Below are 16,732 nucleotides of genomic sequence, written 5' to 3'. Positions count from 1 at the left end.
CTTACAGTGTGTAAATGAAATCGGGTCGCTTATCGCCCATCTCGTGGATCTCCTCGGCAGACTTGCCCTCCAGGAGGTGATCCCGTTCACCCGCCAACCGTTTCTTGTTCTCAAGGGCAAGCATGGCATACATCAGGAGACTGCCACAGAAAATGGCCCCAAACATGTATCCCAGAACTGTGCCATGACCCTCGTAGAAACGAGGACTGTTGAAAAAGACGTTGCTGCTCACAACACCGTTGAGGTTGCCCCAACCTATGACAAAGCCGAGAGTGATACCTCGCTTGTACACACCCTCAACGTTGTTGGCGACCCAGCTGATGGTAATGGGGATGACAGGGTAGATACCGAGAGCACCCAAGAAGCATCCAGTGTATTGCACAGCAGGGTTTGTAGAGGCGATGAGCATGATGAAGCCTGCCATTCCTATGGGAGCCGCAATCAAGTTGAAGATGCCTCGCTTGTTAATCCTGTCCGAGTAGATACCGACACAAATAGTGGCGACAGCTGCCAAGGCATAGGGTGGTACACTGAGAAGCTGATTCTTGACGACTGCCTTCTTGTCGGTAAAGGCCATGTTTTGGATAATGGTCGGTAGGAAGACACTGAAGGAGTACAGGGGCATCAGGGGTCCCATATAGATAAGCATACCCACATAGGTCTTCCAGTCGGTAATGGATTGCCAGAAATACTTCATCTTGAACTTTTCGTCTTTAGCCGAAGACTGCTTATCAGCAGCGAGTCGGTAAATAACACGAGCTCGCTCCTTTTCGTCGAGAAACTTGGCTTCTGTGGGAAAGTCGTGAACCATCCAGAACGAGACGATACCAATAATGATCGTAAGAAGTCCTTCGATGATAAAGATCCAAGCCCAACCAGCAATTCCAGAAACACCATCCATTTTCTGGATAGCAGCAGCCAGCAGACCGCCGAAAGATCCAGCAAGAGCAGCAGCTGAGAAGAACCAAGCCGCGCGGGCACCGAATTCGGATCGCTTATACCAGCAGGATAGGTAGTAGTTGATTCCGGGAAAGAGTCCGGCTTCTGTGACACCAAGAAACCAGCGAGCAGCCATAAGACCATCCCAGTTCTTGACGAAACCCATACCCAACATGGCTGCTCCCCAGAGAACCCTGCATTGTCGGTCAGTTGCTGTGTAGGCATTTCTGCATTGGTGCGAAAACTTACATGATGGCAGGGATAAAGATTGAAGGCTTGGACCACTTCAAAAGAACATTGGCCAGCGGTTCGAAGATGGCGTACGAGATGTAGAAAATGGTCAAAGTCGCATTGAACTGCGAAGTGTTCATGTGCACATCATCGAGGAGACCAGCGATTTTGGCATTGCCGATGTTGGTTCGGTCGAGGAAGCAGATGAGGTAAAGAAGGCAGAGCTGATGTTGTTAGTCTGTTGTTATATCTCATGGAGCGCGGAGTTGTCATACCCAAGGCACAAGCTGCATATCAATCTTTCGGAGTAGCTTCTTCTCCTGAAACCTTGTCAGTACATATTTATCAATATTTGACATAACATGTGCTACTCACAGCTTCCTGCTTCTCAGCCTCGCTCAACCCAGCATCAGGGTCAGCAACTACGAGGTCAACCTCAGAGGTCGAGGCCTTCTCGTCGAAGGGTTCCTTTCGATCGTAGTCGCTCATGTTGATATACTCCAAACAAGGGTTTTCGTATCTCTCGGGATTCACCAGGGAGATGGTAAAGGGTAGAAGTAGGCCCGGCCTCTTTGAGGATAGCGGCGGATCAGAAAAACGTGGGAGGAAGGAACTGGTGGGGGACAAGAGCGCAGCAACCAGCCGAGACAGAAGAGGAAGGAGGGGGAGGACCAGATGAAAAGAACACCGGGGAGGAGGAAGGAGAGGCTCAAAAAAAGAAGTTTTGAGACTCAAGGAAGGTGCAGCGTAGGGTAGCGTACTGTCTATCTTCGTCAACCGAAAATGCGAGACAAGACAACAAGAACGAACCCCAGACGCGGGAGTGACGGTGCAACAGGAGAAACGAAACCCTTCCTTTGCGTTTCGAACGAGGCGAAAGGACGGGAGATCCGATAGCAAGAAGAGTTATCGAGGCCGTTTTCTTGTATATACTTTGACGGTGAATATCTACTCAAGTTATGCTTGCAACTGACGGGGATGAAGCCTTTTAATAGTTGAAGTAGAAGAAAACGAAGGCCTCACTTGCACTCTTACACCCCCAGCGTGTGGAGATTGAAGCGCCTACATTTCTTTGCCAAGAAAGAAAGAAATACATCCTCGTCGAGAGCTAACGATGATAGTGGATAGAAAGAAATAGGAGTGTTAAGAACGTATGCAGCCACAACACTCTCACCTACGCTTTCTCTCTCACTTACAACCCTCACCCATGTCTGCACCAGATATTTTGATCCATTTGTCCGTCCGCCACTGCAACCGACAGGAGCTTCCATTTACCGACGAACCACATCCCAGAAATCCTTTGAGCATATCCCCAGCTGTCATGTCTCAGGGAGGGGTGTACAGCCATAATCATATCCCGGGATCTAACGATGGGATCTTATTTCTTTCTCTGCGGGGTACCTTTGCAGGGAAATACAACCCTTGTAGTCTATGCAGCGCAGCGGTGACTTGATAAAGAAGAAAATGGGACATCATTATGGAGCCCGGCAGATGGGCTATGTAACGCCAGACATGACATGCAAGAGCACAGCACAGGACTGTACGGCTTCCTTTGTGCGTCCGAGGGGCGGCCACGCGAGATGGCGTTCTGAGCGTGTTAGGGCATGTTGCTCAAGTGCGAGGTGTGAGCCGCGATAGGAAGAGTAGAGAAGAGTTGGAGGGGTAAATGGGAGAGAATAGCATCCATTGTTTGATACCTGTTGGTCATCAAGGATACAGACTAATTCTTGTTTATTAGTCTACCTTGCCTCTCAATGGTACTCCAAGAACTAACGTTAGTTCAAGTCTATTTCTCCAACTTCTTTATTAGTCTATCGAGTATTATTCTGATCGAACTGTGTACCATACTTCGTCGAATACAGTTGAATTGTATACATGAGGACGTCACGTCATCACAGAATCTGCTGCCCTTGTGTCTTTGAGTGACGGGTCATGTCATCCCATCCCAACTCATCTCATCTCTCTCAGGCCAGGCCACGCTCCGCACTCACACAGACGCAAACATGTCCTTAAAGAGATACTCGGGTACTTGTTTTTGTTTGTCTCCATCTCAAAACCCTTGGCACTGTTTCGCCTCCCTGCCGCCTCTTATTTTAGCTACTTACGCTACCAAATACAAGCTTTATCCTTTTTCTTTAGTTTGCCGTTGGCATCGGATCCGCTGTTTGTCTGCTTTGCATTAGTTGAATCAAACGCTTTCAAGTCACCCCTGTATTCCCGCACCATTTACAGCAAGGGTTCAGTAAGATATCATTGCTCTTAATGGCCTTGAATGGCAGTTTGCGTGTCCATATGACCATCTTCTTACAACTATTAAGCGATATGTCAAAGCATTGACTAGATGATATCTAACAAGAAATAGAATAGAATATCAAGCTTGGATAGTTCATTTACAGCATTCATACCCCTGCTCCCACTTAACCGAGGACGGTAGACATCATCAGAGTGACAAACCCAACCATAAAATACCAACCAATCATTCGGTGATACAATCAAATTCTCAAAAAGAAAGGCTATCCAACCACACCCTTCTTACACGGTCCAGTCCCGGCGGCAAATCCGTAGCGTGCGGTGCAAACACCGGGAACCTATTACTGCCTGGCAAAGAAGGGTGTCATGTCGCCTGGAACTGGAACCTCAGCCCGCTAAAAACGTGTTGGAGAGACGGTGACGGCACGTTAGGGAACCTGCATATTGAGGCTTGGGGCTTTTCATTTCTGGAACGTGGCCTGGAAGGGTTTCTGGCCAGTCGTTTTGTTAAGCCACTCCGTCAATGTCGTTAGCACGGCATACGGTCAGTCGGAGATGCAGTTGGGATTTTCTCAGCTCGGGTAGTTACAGAGTGAAATAAGACCTTATGATGCTTTACGATACTATACATTGGTTAGGTATAATACATTGTTTTGGTGATGAGACATGCAGATATCAATAGGCTTTCTCAGAGATCTCTAATCGCCTTTCACTTATCTCCAGGCAGCAATAGAATGCGATGCATTATCTATGTATTTGTCAATTAAATGTATTTGAATATGATAGTATCATCTCATCCTCTTCTCTCCATTGTTAATGTTACCCCATCTTTCCCCGCAATCACCATTTTAGACTACCCGTTCCCCCGCGCAAGCCATGGATCCATGATAGCTCCAAACTATCCCTAGCTCTTCTCCGCATCCATCAACGAAGTCAACGTTCTTTTCCTCATCCATCTCATTCCATGTCAAGAGGAAGATGCAATGGCAACCTCCGCGTCATTCTCAGCTGTTTATCCCCACCCTTTACGAAACCATCTACTGCTACTGGCTCTCAGGGATGGGGAGATGTTGGAGTGGTCTGATGAACCGCACGGTAGTGACGCGGTGGCAGAAGCCCGCTCATCGCCGTAGCGGCCGGTAAAGTCTCCGGTAAATCTAGAGCACGATATTGGCTATCTTTCTCCAAGAAGGCCATCTCCAACTGGCTATGAAGAATATCACCAAGGCACACTATTCACGAAGACGGCCATACCCAAGGATCAGCCACACGGAGATCCACCGCCGTTGTTCGTCCCCGAAAGAGTCTCTATCTTCCGATTATGAACTGTTCATGAGGTTGCTTGTAAGGTTTCCCCGGATCTAAGAGAATCAGCATCAAAGTCTGGGGGGCGAAGATGCGGTTCCGCCTTTGAATCTCACTTCCCCGGAGTTTAAAGGCTGCGTTCGAGATCTCTGGGATGATGCCACTTTTTATGACCCAAGTAAGTATTCACTGGTCTAGATGTAAGTGTGTAATTGGTTTCAGGTAAAACATATCAACAAGTAAAGATTGGGATGGTACGCTATGTTGCTGCAAAGGTAAGGAAGTTGACCGAGTGTCCCAGATAACAGCTCATATCAGACAGATTACCAAGTCAACGTAACCATAGTTCATCAAGCTAGACTATCCAACCGAGTCCTCATCGCATAGTCTCTTTACCATCAGCGATGTCAAACCTTGAACAGAGTTTGCGGTAGTTTCATGCTCAAATCCGTAATTACATACGCCGCCTTCGAACAAAGACTCCCAGGCCGCCAAACGTTCATCCCAACTCACTCACCCAGACCCTGTTATTCAGTGACATAACCCATGAAACGAAGGCCATCGACTTAAGCTTAACTACAATACCTCACCGCAAGGAAACCAGCATCACGATCTATTTCCGGAGATGAACGGCTGATTGCATTCGATAAACTCACAAACCCAGCATATCATCCCCAATAATACAGCCCCGTGACTTGGCGATAGTGCCCAGTTACACAACGCTATGCAGCCAACCCTGCATCTACAACAGCATTAGAGTGTGGTCATGGCATGGGCTCGGAGGACCCAGGTAACAGGATCTACGTGCGGGTGGCTGCAAGATACGAGATTCCTTTCTCGTATATCACTGCATAGTCCAGGGGGATGGGAGTTAGTAGTCATCATTGTGCAACGCCAACACGTGGTTCGTCAATAACATTCCGATGGCTCGCACTTTCCCATGTTCTAATTGATCATTCCAATCATTTCTGTCTTCTTTTACTACGTTAACTTCTATCCATCTAAGCAGCTGAGGAAAGTCCAAGCTCCTTGTAGAAGGCTTCTGAGCTGGGCTCTCGGCCGAGGAACTCCTTCAGGAATTCCATCTCAGGGATACTTCCACCTCTCTCAAGCACGGTGTGGCGGTATCGTCGACCTTCCTTTCCGTCCATGGGGTTCTTGGCGAAGAATGAGTGGAACATGTCGAGAGAGAATACCTCAGAGTAGAGGTATCCATAGTAGCCAGCATCGTATCCACCAATAAAGTGGCCGATCCCAGCGTGTCGGTTACCCCATTCACTAATAATGAGTTAGCTTCAACATTCAAACAAATCTTTGCGCAAATACTTACTATCCCTCTCCAAGGTCTTCAGGACCCTTGGTGCCGGAGATCTCATGTCGAAGCGTGTTCCAGGTTCGGCCGGCGTTAAGCTTCTTGACGGCCTCGTGAGACTCAGGGGTGTGCACAGTCATATCAAACAGACCAATAGTAAGCTGTCCAAGTGCGCCAATAGCTGAGTTGAGACGCTTCGTGGAAACCAACTTCTCAATGAGCTCATCAGGAATCTGCTCCTGTGTCTCCCAGTGCTTAGACAGTGACTTAAGCACGCTAGGAGTCCAGCACCAGTTCTCCAGCATTTGAGAGGGAGCCTCGACAAAGTCAAGCACCGTGGAGGTTCCGTGGAAGTAACTGTAGCGGGTGCGTCCAGCCAAGTCGTGAATGCCATGACCCAGCTCGTGGAACAGAGTCACAACCTCGTGGTGCTTCAGCAGAGAAGGCTTCTTGGGGGTTGGCTTGCTGAAGTTACAGACAAGGGCAGTAACAGGGTAGTGCTTCTTGCCGTCCTCAGTGACGTAACCAGGCTCCAGGTTGAAGTTGGCGTTGTGACCATACTTATTGTCACGAGGGTGAAGATCGAGGTACAGGTATCCGTTGAAGTTGGAGCCTGAAGCCTCGTCATCCCAGACACTGTAAATCAGAACATCCTCGTGCCAAACAATATCCTCGGCCTTTCCAGTAGGACTGAGTCTAGCTCGCTCCTCGGGCTTGAGCTCAACAAAAACGAAACCGAAGATTTCCTCGAAAATCTTCAGCATGCCAGCGAAGGTCGACTCAACGGGGAAGTATTGAGAGATCTTAGCCTCATCAACACTGTACTCCTTCTCCTTCTGGATTCGGGAGTAGAATGATGTGTCCCACATGTAGAAGCTGTCGTCGAATGAGAGGCCACGCTCCTCATAATCCTTCTTCTTGTACTCCTTGAGGGCGTTAATCTCCTTGGCGCCACCCTCGGCAAGTCGTGTTCGAAGGTCGTCCAGGAATGATCGAACAGCGGCGGGGCTCTTGGCCATCTTCTCCTCAATGCGCAGAGCTGCGTGGTTCTCGTAACCGAGAAGTCGTGCAGCCTCATCTCGGAGGGTAATGATCTCCTGGAAGATAGGAACGTTGACATTGGCCTGCAGGTTCGGTTAGCTTTTTCGATTAATCAAGCACCAATTGGATCTTACCTTGTTGGATTCCGCGATAGTGTACTTGCGACGGGTATCGGCGTCGATCGCATACTTGATAAGCGGGAAGTAATGGTTGTACTTGAATGAGAGCTTAACCTTGCCCTCGTTCTCACCGGTGCCCTTCTCGAGTGAGTCGACGTCAATGTCGTCAGAAGGAACTCCCTTAAGCTCCTCAGGAGTAAACCAGATAGCTCCCTTCTCCTCGTTGAGGTTTGTCTGGCCCTTGATCTCAAGCTCGCTCAGACGCTTCTGGATCTCCTTGAATCGGTCTCGCTTAGGTCCAGCAGGTAGACGAAGCCCGTTTCGGATGTACTTATTTCTCTCCTTCTCGAGAACGTGTGCCTGCTCCTTGGTGAGGTCCTGAGATTCTCTGTTGGCGAAAGCTGCGTCGACAGCGTTGAAGATATCCTCTCGCATGTTACACTCGATACCGAAGTCGTTGAAGACTCTCTCAGACTCGGTAGAAGCATCACGAAGCTCCTTGTCTGTTGAAACATGGTGGTAGAAGGTCAAGATGCGACGCTGAGTGGCAGCCAGATTCTCATCTACGAGGATAGGCTCGAGGACATTGGCGAAAGAAGCCTTGTCTGCGGTGACATTGGCCGCGACAGAGTCGAGGACATTCTTGGTAGCATCGCAGAGCTTCTTGGTGTCGGCAGCGATCGAGTCGGGGGTGGCGGTGAACAGAGGCGGCGCCTGAGGAGGGTTACGATACTTGTCGGGAGTAACCATGGTGGTTGTTACAAGCTGTCTTGTTGAAAGTATAGTTCGTGGAGCTTGGAATCTTAAATGATTCGCAAGAGAGCCGAGGCGGGAGAAAGCTCTTGAGGAAGCCAGAGTGACGGCGACAAAAAGGAAGAAGAGGGAGAGTAGGAGGAGGAGGAGGGGCCGGCGGGGAGCACGCTTGTCCAGCTTGGATGATTGGGATGGGACGGGATGGGATGGATGAATGAGGTGAATGCTACCTGGAAGGTAAGCCGATTGGTTTGAAGATGGTCGAGTCTCGGAATTGAGGCAACTCGCAGTCAAAAGAGGGGTCTTTTTCAACGAGACTAATGCGATTATTCCGTGTCTAGGCGTCAAAGGCGTTGAAAAGGCGTTTATTGAAGATGCGGCGAGATGGGGCAATTATTGAGAGGTGCAGCTTAGAGCTTCCCACTTGGACCTGGACCCGCTCTCAGGCCAGCGAAATCGCGGGGCAGTCGGATGCGGTGTCATGATCACGGCGGCTAATGAGGATTCGAGGTGAATCATGCATAATATGGGCGATCAAAACAATGGCATTATAGGCAATGTGAGTCGCTGTAGAAGATTGATTGATTGTTTTACCAGAAACAAGCATTTTCAATGCCGAGTTATTCAGACAAGCTGTTAATGACCTCACTGAGCGTTGGCTGCCATGACAACTCCACCAAAACCAAATCGAACCATACGCAATCAAGAGACACATAGAGCTTCATTTAGTAACTCCCTACTCGCCTCCCAATTATCTACCAGAAATCCAGACATGCTAGTGCTCCGCACAATGGCAGCAATAATTCATCATTTCGGCGTATCCATAACCGATTCCATCCATATCCATAATCAAACAAGCAAACGCCGGTCCGTCAACGCAGATGCAAAACCTATTCCGCCCCTATCTTTACAGTATTGTATTTAGTTGGCGAGAATGGTTCGCACGAGGTCTGTTGAAGTCTTGTTAGTCGCTGCTCGAATTGTTTTTGCTGTAGAATTGTACGTACCAGTGTAGTTGACCTGGCCTGAGCTGGTGTCAACAGCCTTGAGGAGCTCATCGACCTCCTCATCGGTCATCTTCTCACCCAGGTTTGTCAAGATGTACTTGAGTTGGCCGACGCCGATGAAACCCGTCATATCCTTATCAAACACTTGGAAACCACGGCAGTATTCCTCAGGCTCGCCGGGGTCGCGGAAACCACCGGGGCGGTTCAGCACGCGCTGGAATGTCTCGAAGTCGACTGCACCGGAAAAAGTCAGTAAACATGGCAGGTTTTCGTTCGTCGCAGAGGTTCTACTCACACTCGCTACCAACATTCTTCTCGAGGTCCTGAATCTCAGCGAGGGTAGGGTTCTGGCCACAGGCGCGCAGAAGATCACCGAGGCTGTCAACAGTGACACGACCATTTCCGCGCTTGTCGAACAGGGCGAAAGCCTCCTTGTAGTTGGTAGAAGCCTGCGATTCGAACTTGTTGTTAGACATGATTGCTTTGTGAGGTGGTTGAGTTGTATATGTGAAGATTGCGATGCGATGCGAATGCGAATGTTGTGGTGGTTATCAAGAGATGCAGAAGGATGCAAGATGAGGAAAACCAAGAGTTTGTGCCGCGCGATCTGATGGGAAGCAAAACCAGCCAACTGCCAACTATTTGGGCGACTTCGACTGAATCCGTCGAATCAGAAGGCGGGGTGCATTGTTTACGCATGCGAATTAAGGGGTGTCCGGGGCAACTGGAGCTCACTCACCATTTTTAGGTTATTTGGGGTTATTTGGAGGGGTTGTAGTGGTTGGCTGTAGTGTGGCTGGTCAACAAACAAAAATAATTGACTTTCAAGATGTTTCCAAGATCAGAAAAATGGTGTTGAGAGGTTGTAAGATGGAAAAGACAGAAAAGAGGAGCCAAGATTGCATTCCATGTGCATTTGCTCTCCACGCTCTGGCCTCCCTGGTGTCTTTTGGCCAGAGACTGACGGGGCAACGGGGTCATTTCATGGGTCAACTTGAGCCATGTCATCAGAGACAGAATAGCACCACTCTATTATTCCTCTACACTACTCACTCTATTTTGTCAGGCTTACACTAACGCCTTTGGCGGTGAAACTATTGAAACTGGAGTAAGTAATGCAAGGCCCCTTTAACCATCACATTGAGAATTATGTACGATATTACCATAAAACATTGGGCAGATATTCTTGCACAAATCACAGCTCTTACAATGACGTCTCCAATGTCACCGTGGTGTTGGTTAAAGTATCATGATGACTTTCTGTGATACTAGCGAAGTCTCATGGCAAGCCTACGGACGACATAAAAGATTGAAAGAGTCATGACATGATGCTATTAAAGCAGAGTATCCTTACCGCTTCTTTCTGCACCTATCATTCCTTTTTCTTTGTTGCTGTATTCTGATTGAATGAACAGCCTCTTTGGGTGCTCTGTACCATACGTAACCAGCAGCATAAATTGTGTTATCTCTGCAATATTAGAAACAGTGTCCGTTCTCTTTCTGCAATCTCTTTGCCTTGAACACATAGAATTGATGCTTAGACCATCCTATCACATTTTAATCGACGTCATGTTTTGGAACTCGCTTATCTCTTTCCATGAGCCGAAATCTCATAGACATGTCCTTTAAATCTGGTCGCTTTTGTTTCAGTAACGTGAGCCATCTAATATCGATTGAAACAATACCAAGACCGAACGTATTGGAGTTTCTCGTAAAACTCAATCGCTTATCATGTCTTGTGGCTATTCCGGTGTACCGAACGTTATCAACTGGCGCATGGCTTACCCTGGAGATTTGCCCAAGCCAGCATGTATTTAAGATAGCTGGCCGCAAAGCCACATACTGTTGAAGTCGACAACGGTAAAGAAAACTAATCAATTAGAACCGAGCAGAGAGTCTGGTTGGATGACTTTCCAAAACGTCCAGAAGCTTAAACGGCGGCAGCGTTTCTCAACGGCTGTATCATTGACACTCAAGAATTCAGGTACTAGGTCTGGTCATGCACGCTGCTAAACGAGCCGCTGCCGGACGATAATTGTCGTTTATACCAAGAATGACTCCTCACATGGGAGCAAATCTCCAATTTGTTGATGCTCAGAATAGATCGTGATTTATAAGTGCTTGAAATGCCGCGGAGTTGTGATGCAACACAAGCAATGGCTGCAGCATATGGCGTCTTAGGTAAAGCCCCGCAGCCGACACCTTTATCCTCGGCAGAACATATCTTGCAACATCAGAATACACAGAAGCACATACAACTTGTTCAAAATGGCAACTGAAGCTACTGTCCGCAAATTCTTTGCTTCATCTGCTTACGCAGTTGCAGGCGCCAGCTCTAACCCTGCTAAATTCGGTCACCGCGGTAAGACCTACCTGTTCATTCATATATGGAACCACGTTTCACTCATCATGACCTCTCGTAGTCTTTGCCTGGTACCTTCATCATGACCTGCCTGTCACTCCCATCAACCCGGGGTCAGAGTCGATCAATGCGCTGAACAAGGACCATCCTACTGTTCCTAACGTGTCAGCACTTTCAAACCCTACTCAGACTTCTCTTTCGGTCATCACGCCCCCAGCAGCAACTCTCAAGGTGCTTCAGGAAGCTAAGGAGAAGGGTATTCCATCTGTTTGGCTGCAGCCTGGCAGTTTTGATGATGCTGTTCTCGACTTTGCCAATGCCCCAGGAACTTTCGAAGCTGTAGTTGCTGGAGATGGTGGCCGAGGTTATGAGGGATGGTGTGTTTTGGTTGACGGTGAGAAAGGATTGAAAGCTGCAGGAAAGCTGTAGATGAGTCTCTGTGATATAAGAGAGGAATACATCACACAATGTTATGATTATAGTCCTGTGAGCTGTAGCTGTGAGATATCACCTAGTGTAGATTTTGAGGCCCATTGCTAATAATAGCTAACCGAGAATAATTCGGGCAACTCGAAGGAATCCTTGTCAAAACAATCGAAATATCGTCTCGTTAGACACTTGGTTATCGTGTTTATACGTAATATTCTCTGGGGGTAGAGAGTGAGTCCCTCAATCCATGTTTGGATCTCTGGGGTTGGCCGACCCACCAAAGTAAACAAACGCGCTGGGGCCCACCCTTCGACCGCTTCTTTTGCTCGATCAATTCCGTCCCGTCGCAGCAAGCGAGTATCACGAATTCCTTCCACAACAACAAACTGTTTACTCAACCTCGAGGTAATAGGTAGTATACCTTTTGGTACGACTTGCGCAACTAGAATTTGCTTCAGCGGATACCAATTCTGTCATGAGCGCAGTCATTTCTTGATTTCCATTTTATTTATTCTTGCTTAGTTGCGACTTTGTTCTCCAACTTCGATCTTTTGCCGACGCATCGCGTCTCGATTAAAGACCTCTACCCTTGACCGCGCTTTCACGCGCATCGAATCTACAACCATGTCTTTCGACGACATTACCGACCAATATATCACCTACGAGAGCCGATTGGCGTCCTTCCAGAAGAACTCCAAGAAGAGAGGATCTGCAGCAAGCGGACGAGGCACCAAAGCTCTCAACTGGCCTCACAAGTCCATTACCCCCGATAGCGTATGCTGCCGTCTTCACGCCAGTTGCAACAACAGCTAACAATCTCGTAGCTTGCTCGCGCTGGTCTTTTCTTCAACCCAACACCAGAAAACCCCGATAATGCCCAATGTTTCCTATGTCACAAAGGCCTCGACGGCTGGGAAGCCAACGACGACCCTCTTGTCGAACACTTGAAGCATGCTCCCGAATGCGGTTGGGCAGTTGTCGCCGCGATAGAATCCGATATTGGAGATTATGCGCAACAAGAACCCGACCAGCCATACATGAAGGAAGCTCGAAAGGCAACTTTTGCTGGCAGATGGCCCCACGAGGGCAAAAAGGGATGGAAGTGCAAAACCAAGCAGCTAGTCGATGCAGGCTGGAAATACACACCGACTGAAGAGTCGGATGATATGGCCACCTGTACCTACTGCCAACTTGCGCTAGATGGTTGGGAACCTGGCGACAAGCCTCTGTGAGTATTACAAGGGTCATAACTACGGCATTAACTAACAAAGCATAGTGACGAGCACTACAACCGATCCCCTGGCTGCCCATTCTTTATTCTACTACAAGCGAAGAAATCGAGTAAACCCAAAGCCGCACGCGCTTCCAAAACATCGCGCTTGTCTGTCCAGTCCGTCGCTGCTTCAGAAGCGCCTTCAATGAACGAGTCAACAGCCGCTATCGATGACAGTGTTATGACAACGAGCTCGACAGCAACAGGCGGCAAGAAGACAAAAGCGCGTAAAGCGACTTCCAAGGGACGAAAAACAAAGGCAAAGAAGGAAGCTCCAGCTGAGGACGTCGAGACATCTCTACAAGATGAAGAGCCATCCAAGCTTTCTCGGGGAAAGAAGCGAGACAGCTCAGCGATAGAAGATGTGAGCATGGCTACCTCGGATGCGCCACCAGGCAAGAAGCGCGCAACTCGCGTTGTCAATGAGTCTACGGTAGAACAAGACGAAGACTCAGACATGGCCGAAGCTCCTGCCCCGAAGAAGGGCGGCAAGAAGAAGGCGACCCGAAAGCCTACAGCCAAGTCATCGCACGACGTTTCTACGACATCTATTACAGAAGAGGTGGTCTCAACAGGCTACGAAGCAACTCCCGGAACATTCCCAGACGATGATGAGATCGAGCGACAACTAGAGGCGGATCTTGAGAACCAACTTACTGAAGATGAGGAGTTGACCTTCGACTCCGATTCAGAAAGACGCCAGAAGAAGGAGAAGAGATCGAAGTCGTCTATGGCTAGGGCTGAGCAGCAGGAGTATTCACGAGACTATGCTATGCTGAACCCTGAGCCTGTCGTGCCAGATGAGGACGAGATCGATGATGATCTCAAGGCCTTGCAAGCTGAGATGGAGGTCAATGAGCCTGAGCCCGAGCTTGAACACGAGCCTGAACCAGAGCAAGAGGCGGAACCTGAGCCTGAACCCGAAGCTGAGCCTCAGGAGCTAGAAGTTCCAAAGAAAGGCCGAAAGGCCGGTACACGCAAAGTGTCAAAACAGTCCAAGTCGAAGAAGACCAAAGCAGCTCCAGAACCCGAGGAAGATGAGGCTGAGCTCGAGCAAACACAAGCCGAAGAGACTGAGCAAGAGATTGCTGAGCCAGAGGAGCATGCTCAAGTGGATGAGCCAGCCCACAACGACAGCATTGCCAGCACTGACACTGTTGTCAAGAAGTCAGGAGCTGCTCGCTTGAGCACTGGCAAGCGAGGTCGAGGACGTCCATCTAAAGCATCCATGGCCTCACGAGCCTCAATGGATGACCTCGAACTAGTGGAAGCTCCAGCAGAGGCCGAGGAAGCTCCCGAACAACCACCCGTAAAGCGCGGCCGTGGGCGTCCTTCCAAGGCATCTTTGGCGTCTCGGCCTTCTGTTGGGGCTAATGAGAGTCAATTGAGTGATGCAGCTCCTAAACGCGGTCGTGGTCGCCCATCTAAGAAGTCGTTGGAAGCCCGAAAGTCGATGGAAATGGCACATAGTCAAGAGTCGACTCAACCGTTCTCGCAGCCTGTGGAAGATCGCATGGATGAAGATGTCGAGATTTATGCGTCGGAGGAACCCAAAGACGAGCAGCCCGCTCAAGAATCGCCCGCCCCAGAACCTGTGCCCTCATCACCACCTGCTAGCGCTGCTCATCCACCCTCCACACCTGGAAGAGGCACCTCCCCTGCCCCTTCAGCTCGACAAGCAGCCATTTCACCTTCCCAATCACCACAGGCCTCGGATGCTGAGAACGAGCCACCCTCATCAAGACCATCAGCCACTATCAACCCCAAGAGAGTGGCATTGCCACCTGCGGTGACTACACCTACCCGCGTCTCTCCCTCAAAGCTTTCACCATCCAAGCGCAATGTAATTGCAGGACTTCGCAGTACTACTCCATGGACGGAGTTAGATCTTGACGCCGTGTTCGGAACACCACCCAAGGATTATAAGGAGAACGGGCTGGATCGATTCCTTAAGCAGGGTCAGACTTTGTCATCACCTGAGAAGCAAATGACAGTGCAAGAGTGGATCTACCACAACGCTGCACAGGCTGAGAAGCAGCTTAAGCACGAGTGCGAGTCAATAGTCAACCGGTTCGAAAGTGAAGGCACAAGAGCCATGCACGTGCTAGAGGGACTGGTTGTGGAATGAGAACATGACTGAAGACCTGAATGACGGATGGGAGGCAAATGGTTCGAAAAAAGCTGGATAGATACAGAACTCTGCTTTTGATGAAACGAGATGTGATGTGCATGAACAAAGCTCAGGAATGACGGCGTTGGTAATGATGAATTTCTCTATATACTGGATTTGTTATTAATGAATGAAAGAGAGAGAACAAGGCTTTTGCTGTTTGAGCAAACAAAGCTTCCTATGTCATTTTCCCATTATCGAAGTCTGAATTCAGCCGCCAGTGTCGTCACATTTCTAGAGATCGACGCCGTTCTTCAGGAACCAGCTACGTCAAAGCTATCGACGATCTCTGCAAGATTAACTCTGCACTACGAGCTCTAACCAATGGACTTGCACCACTCAGCATTCCAAATCTCCAAAATGAAGCTATCCCGAGAAGACTAGCTCCTATTCTAGAGTAACCTGTGGAGATCAACGCCACGATCCCCTGCATTCCAACCTCAAAGCCCAGAACCCTTAAGGGTTCATGCTTTACCGAATCCGTCTGAGATCGTGAGCATGGCGATGGGGCTTTGGGATCTTTGAAGATGGAGGCGTTTGTGAGAAACCAGCTGTGAGATTCTGGACTGGGGAAAACTTTACAGATAAATAGCCATGATGGGAATGTTTTCTGGAACGCGGATTCGGAGAGAATTCTGAGTATCTTCACATACAGAGCCGTCTTTGCTCCTACTCAACGCCACCACGTACACTGATCTAAATTAAATCACAGCTTCACTATGCTTGGCCTATCTTTCTTCACTCCCAATGTCTGGGTCATCTTTCCTCGTCGACGATCGACTGTTGATGCAGAGGTTGCGTACCTCGAGACCCTCGAAGCAGGCAACTTGGACGAGCCTCTTTATATAAGACGAAAAGAACTTGGATTGAGCGACTGGTGAACGAACACCGACACAAAAGAGTAAAACAGAAAACCAACAGTGAGTGCTTCTAACGCTAACATATATTGCTTTCAACTGACAAGATCTAAGACATGTCTTTCCGGTGCGCCTGGTAGCGGAGCCGGATGTTGCACCATTCGAGACGAAATCACGATGACTTCAAAACGTTTCCTTTGTTATATCGTACCCTAATACTGCGGACGATTGTACTCTACATGTATCATACTATACCTTCACCACAATGTTTGGGACAGGACAGGCCAAATTGCAGAGCTCGACTCGCCAAAACGGCGGCGACAGAACAATAATCAATTTTCTTCCACATGCTACTTGATCCTTCTTTCCTCATGGTATCAAAGCTGGCCCCTCGTGGCCAAATTCTCCGATCCAAAAATCCAATTTTCTCGCTCGTTCCCGTGGTATATGCGTCAAGGAGTGTCTGGTATCTCAATGCTAATTCTATATGCTTCCCACCCTGCGCCAAAAGAGCGTCGCGGCAAAAAGCCAAATATCCAAAAGGTATAAAGTCATCCTGACCTAAAAGTATGTGCACTGAGTTTCCATGAAGCGTAAACGTAAACATGTAGTCGTTGTCGAATAGACATTATCGTAATGAGTGTCGTGAAAAGTGAAGTAAAATGTGGTTGTTGTTGTTGAAGG

The 16,732-nt window shown here is 48.7% G+C and overlaps 5 protein-coding genes across 5 annotated transcripts; 2 read left to right on the top strand and 3 right to left on the bottom strand.

Annotated features, from left to right (window-relative positions):
• Position 1: 1 nt before the first annotated feature.
• FIESC28_06295 (uncharacterized protein) lies at positions 2 to 1,659 on the bottom strand (the record flags this gene model as incomplete). The annotated part of the gene is made up of 4 exons (XM_031160439.1): positions 2 to 1,133; positions 1,189 to 1,394; positions 1,446 to 1,490; positions 1,546 to 1,659. 4 exons carry the CDS (start codon positions 1,657 to 1,659, stop codon positions 2 to 4), a joined length of 1,497 nt encoding a protein of 498 aa, XP_031015485.1.
• A 4,067-nt stretch (positions 1,660 to 5,726) lies between these two features.
• On the bottom strand, positions 5,727 to 7,947 carry FIESC28_06294 (uncharacterized protein; the record flags this gene model as incomplete). Its single annotated transcript, XM_031160438.1, has 3 exons — positions 5,727 to 6,003; positions 6,056 to 7,161; positions 7,213 to 7,947. 3 exons carry the CDS (start codon positions 7,945 to 7,947, stop codon positions 5,727 to 5,729), a joined length of 2,118 nt encoding a protein of 705 aa, XP_031015484.1.
• A 924-nt stretch (positions 7,948 to 8,871) lies between these two features.
• Positions 8,872 to 9,433, bottom strand: FIESC28_06293 (uncharacterized protein; the record flags this gene model as incomplete). Its single annotated transcript, XM_031160437.1, has 3 exons — positions 8,872 to 8,900; positions 8,958 to 9,191; positions 9,253 to 9,433. The coding sequence occupies 3 exons, from the start codon at positions 9,431 to 9,433 to the stop codon at positions 8,872 to 8,874; spliced, it is 444 nt and encodes a 147-aa protein (XP_031015483.1).
• Positions 9,434 to 11,225: 1,792 nt separating this feature from the next.
• FIESC28_06292 (uncharacterized protein) lies at positions 11,226 to 11,748 on the top strand (the record flags this gene model as incomplete). Its single annotated transcript, XM_031160436.1, has 2 exons — positions 11,226 to 11,319; positions 11,381 to 11,748. The coding sequence occupies 2 exons, from the start codon at positions 11,226 to 11,228 to the stop codon at positions 11,746 to 11,748; spliced, it is 462 nt and encodes a 153-aa protein (XP_031015482.1).
• A 624-nt stretch (positions 11,749 to 12,372) lies between these two features.
• FIESC28_06291 (uncharacterized protein) lies at positions 12,373 to 15,149 on the top strand (the record flags this gene model as incomplete). The annotated part of the gene is made up of 3 exons (XM_031160435.1): positions 12,373 to 12,522; positions 12,573 to 12,976; positions 13,025 to 15,149. 3 exons carry the CDS (start codon positions 12,373 to 12,375, stop codon positions 15,147 to 15,149), a joined length of 2,679 nt encoding a protein of 892 aa, XP_031015481.1.
• Positions 15,150 to 16,732: the final 1,583 nt, after the last annotated feature.

This window comes from Fusarium coffeatum, assembly GCF_003316985.1.
Source record: "Fusarium coffeatum strain FIESC_28 chromosome Unknown BRIP53273_contig_136, whole genome shotgun sequence".
Classification (NCBI taxonomy): domain Eukaryota; kingdom Fungi; phylum Ascomycota; class Sordariomycetes; order Hypocreales; family Nectriaceae; genus Fusarium; species Fusarium coffeatum.
Note: the sequence above shows the minus strand (reverse complement) of the source record. Positions and strands in the feature narration are given on the sequence as shown.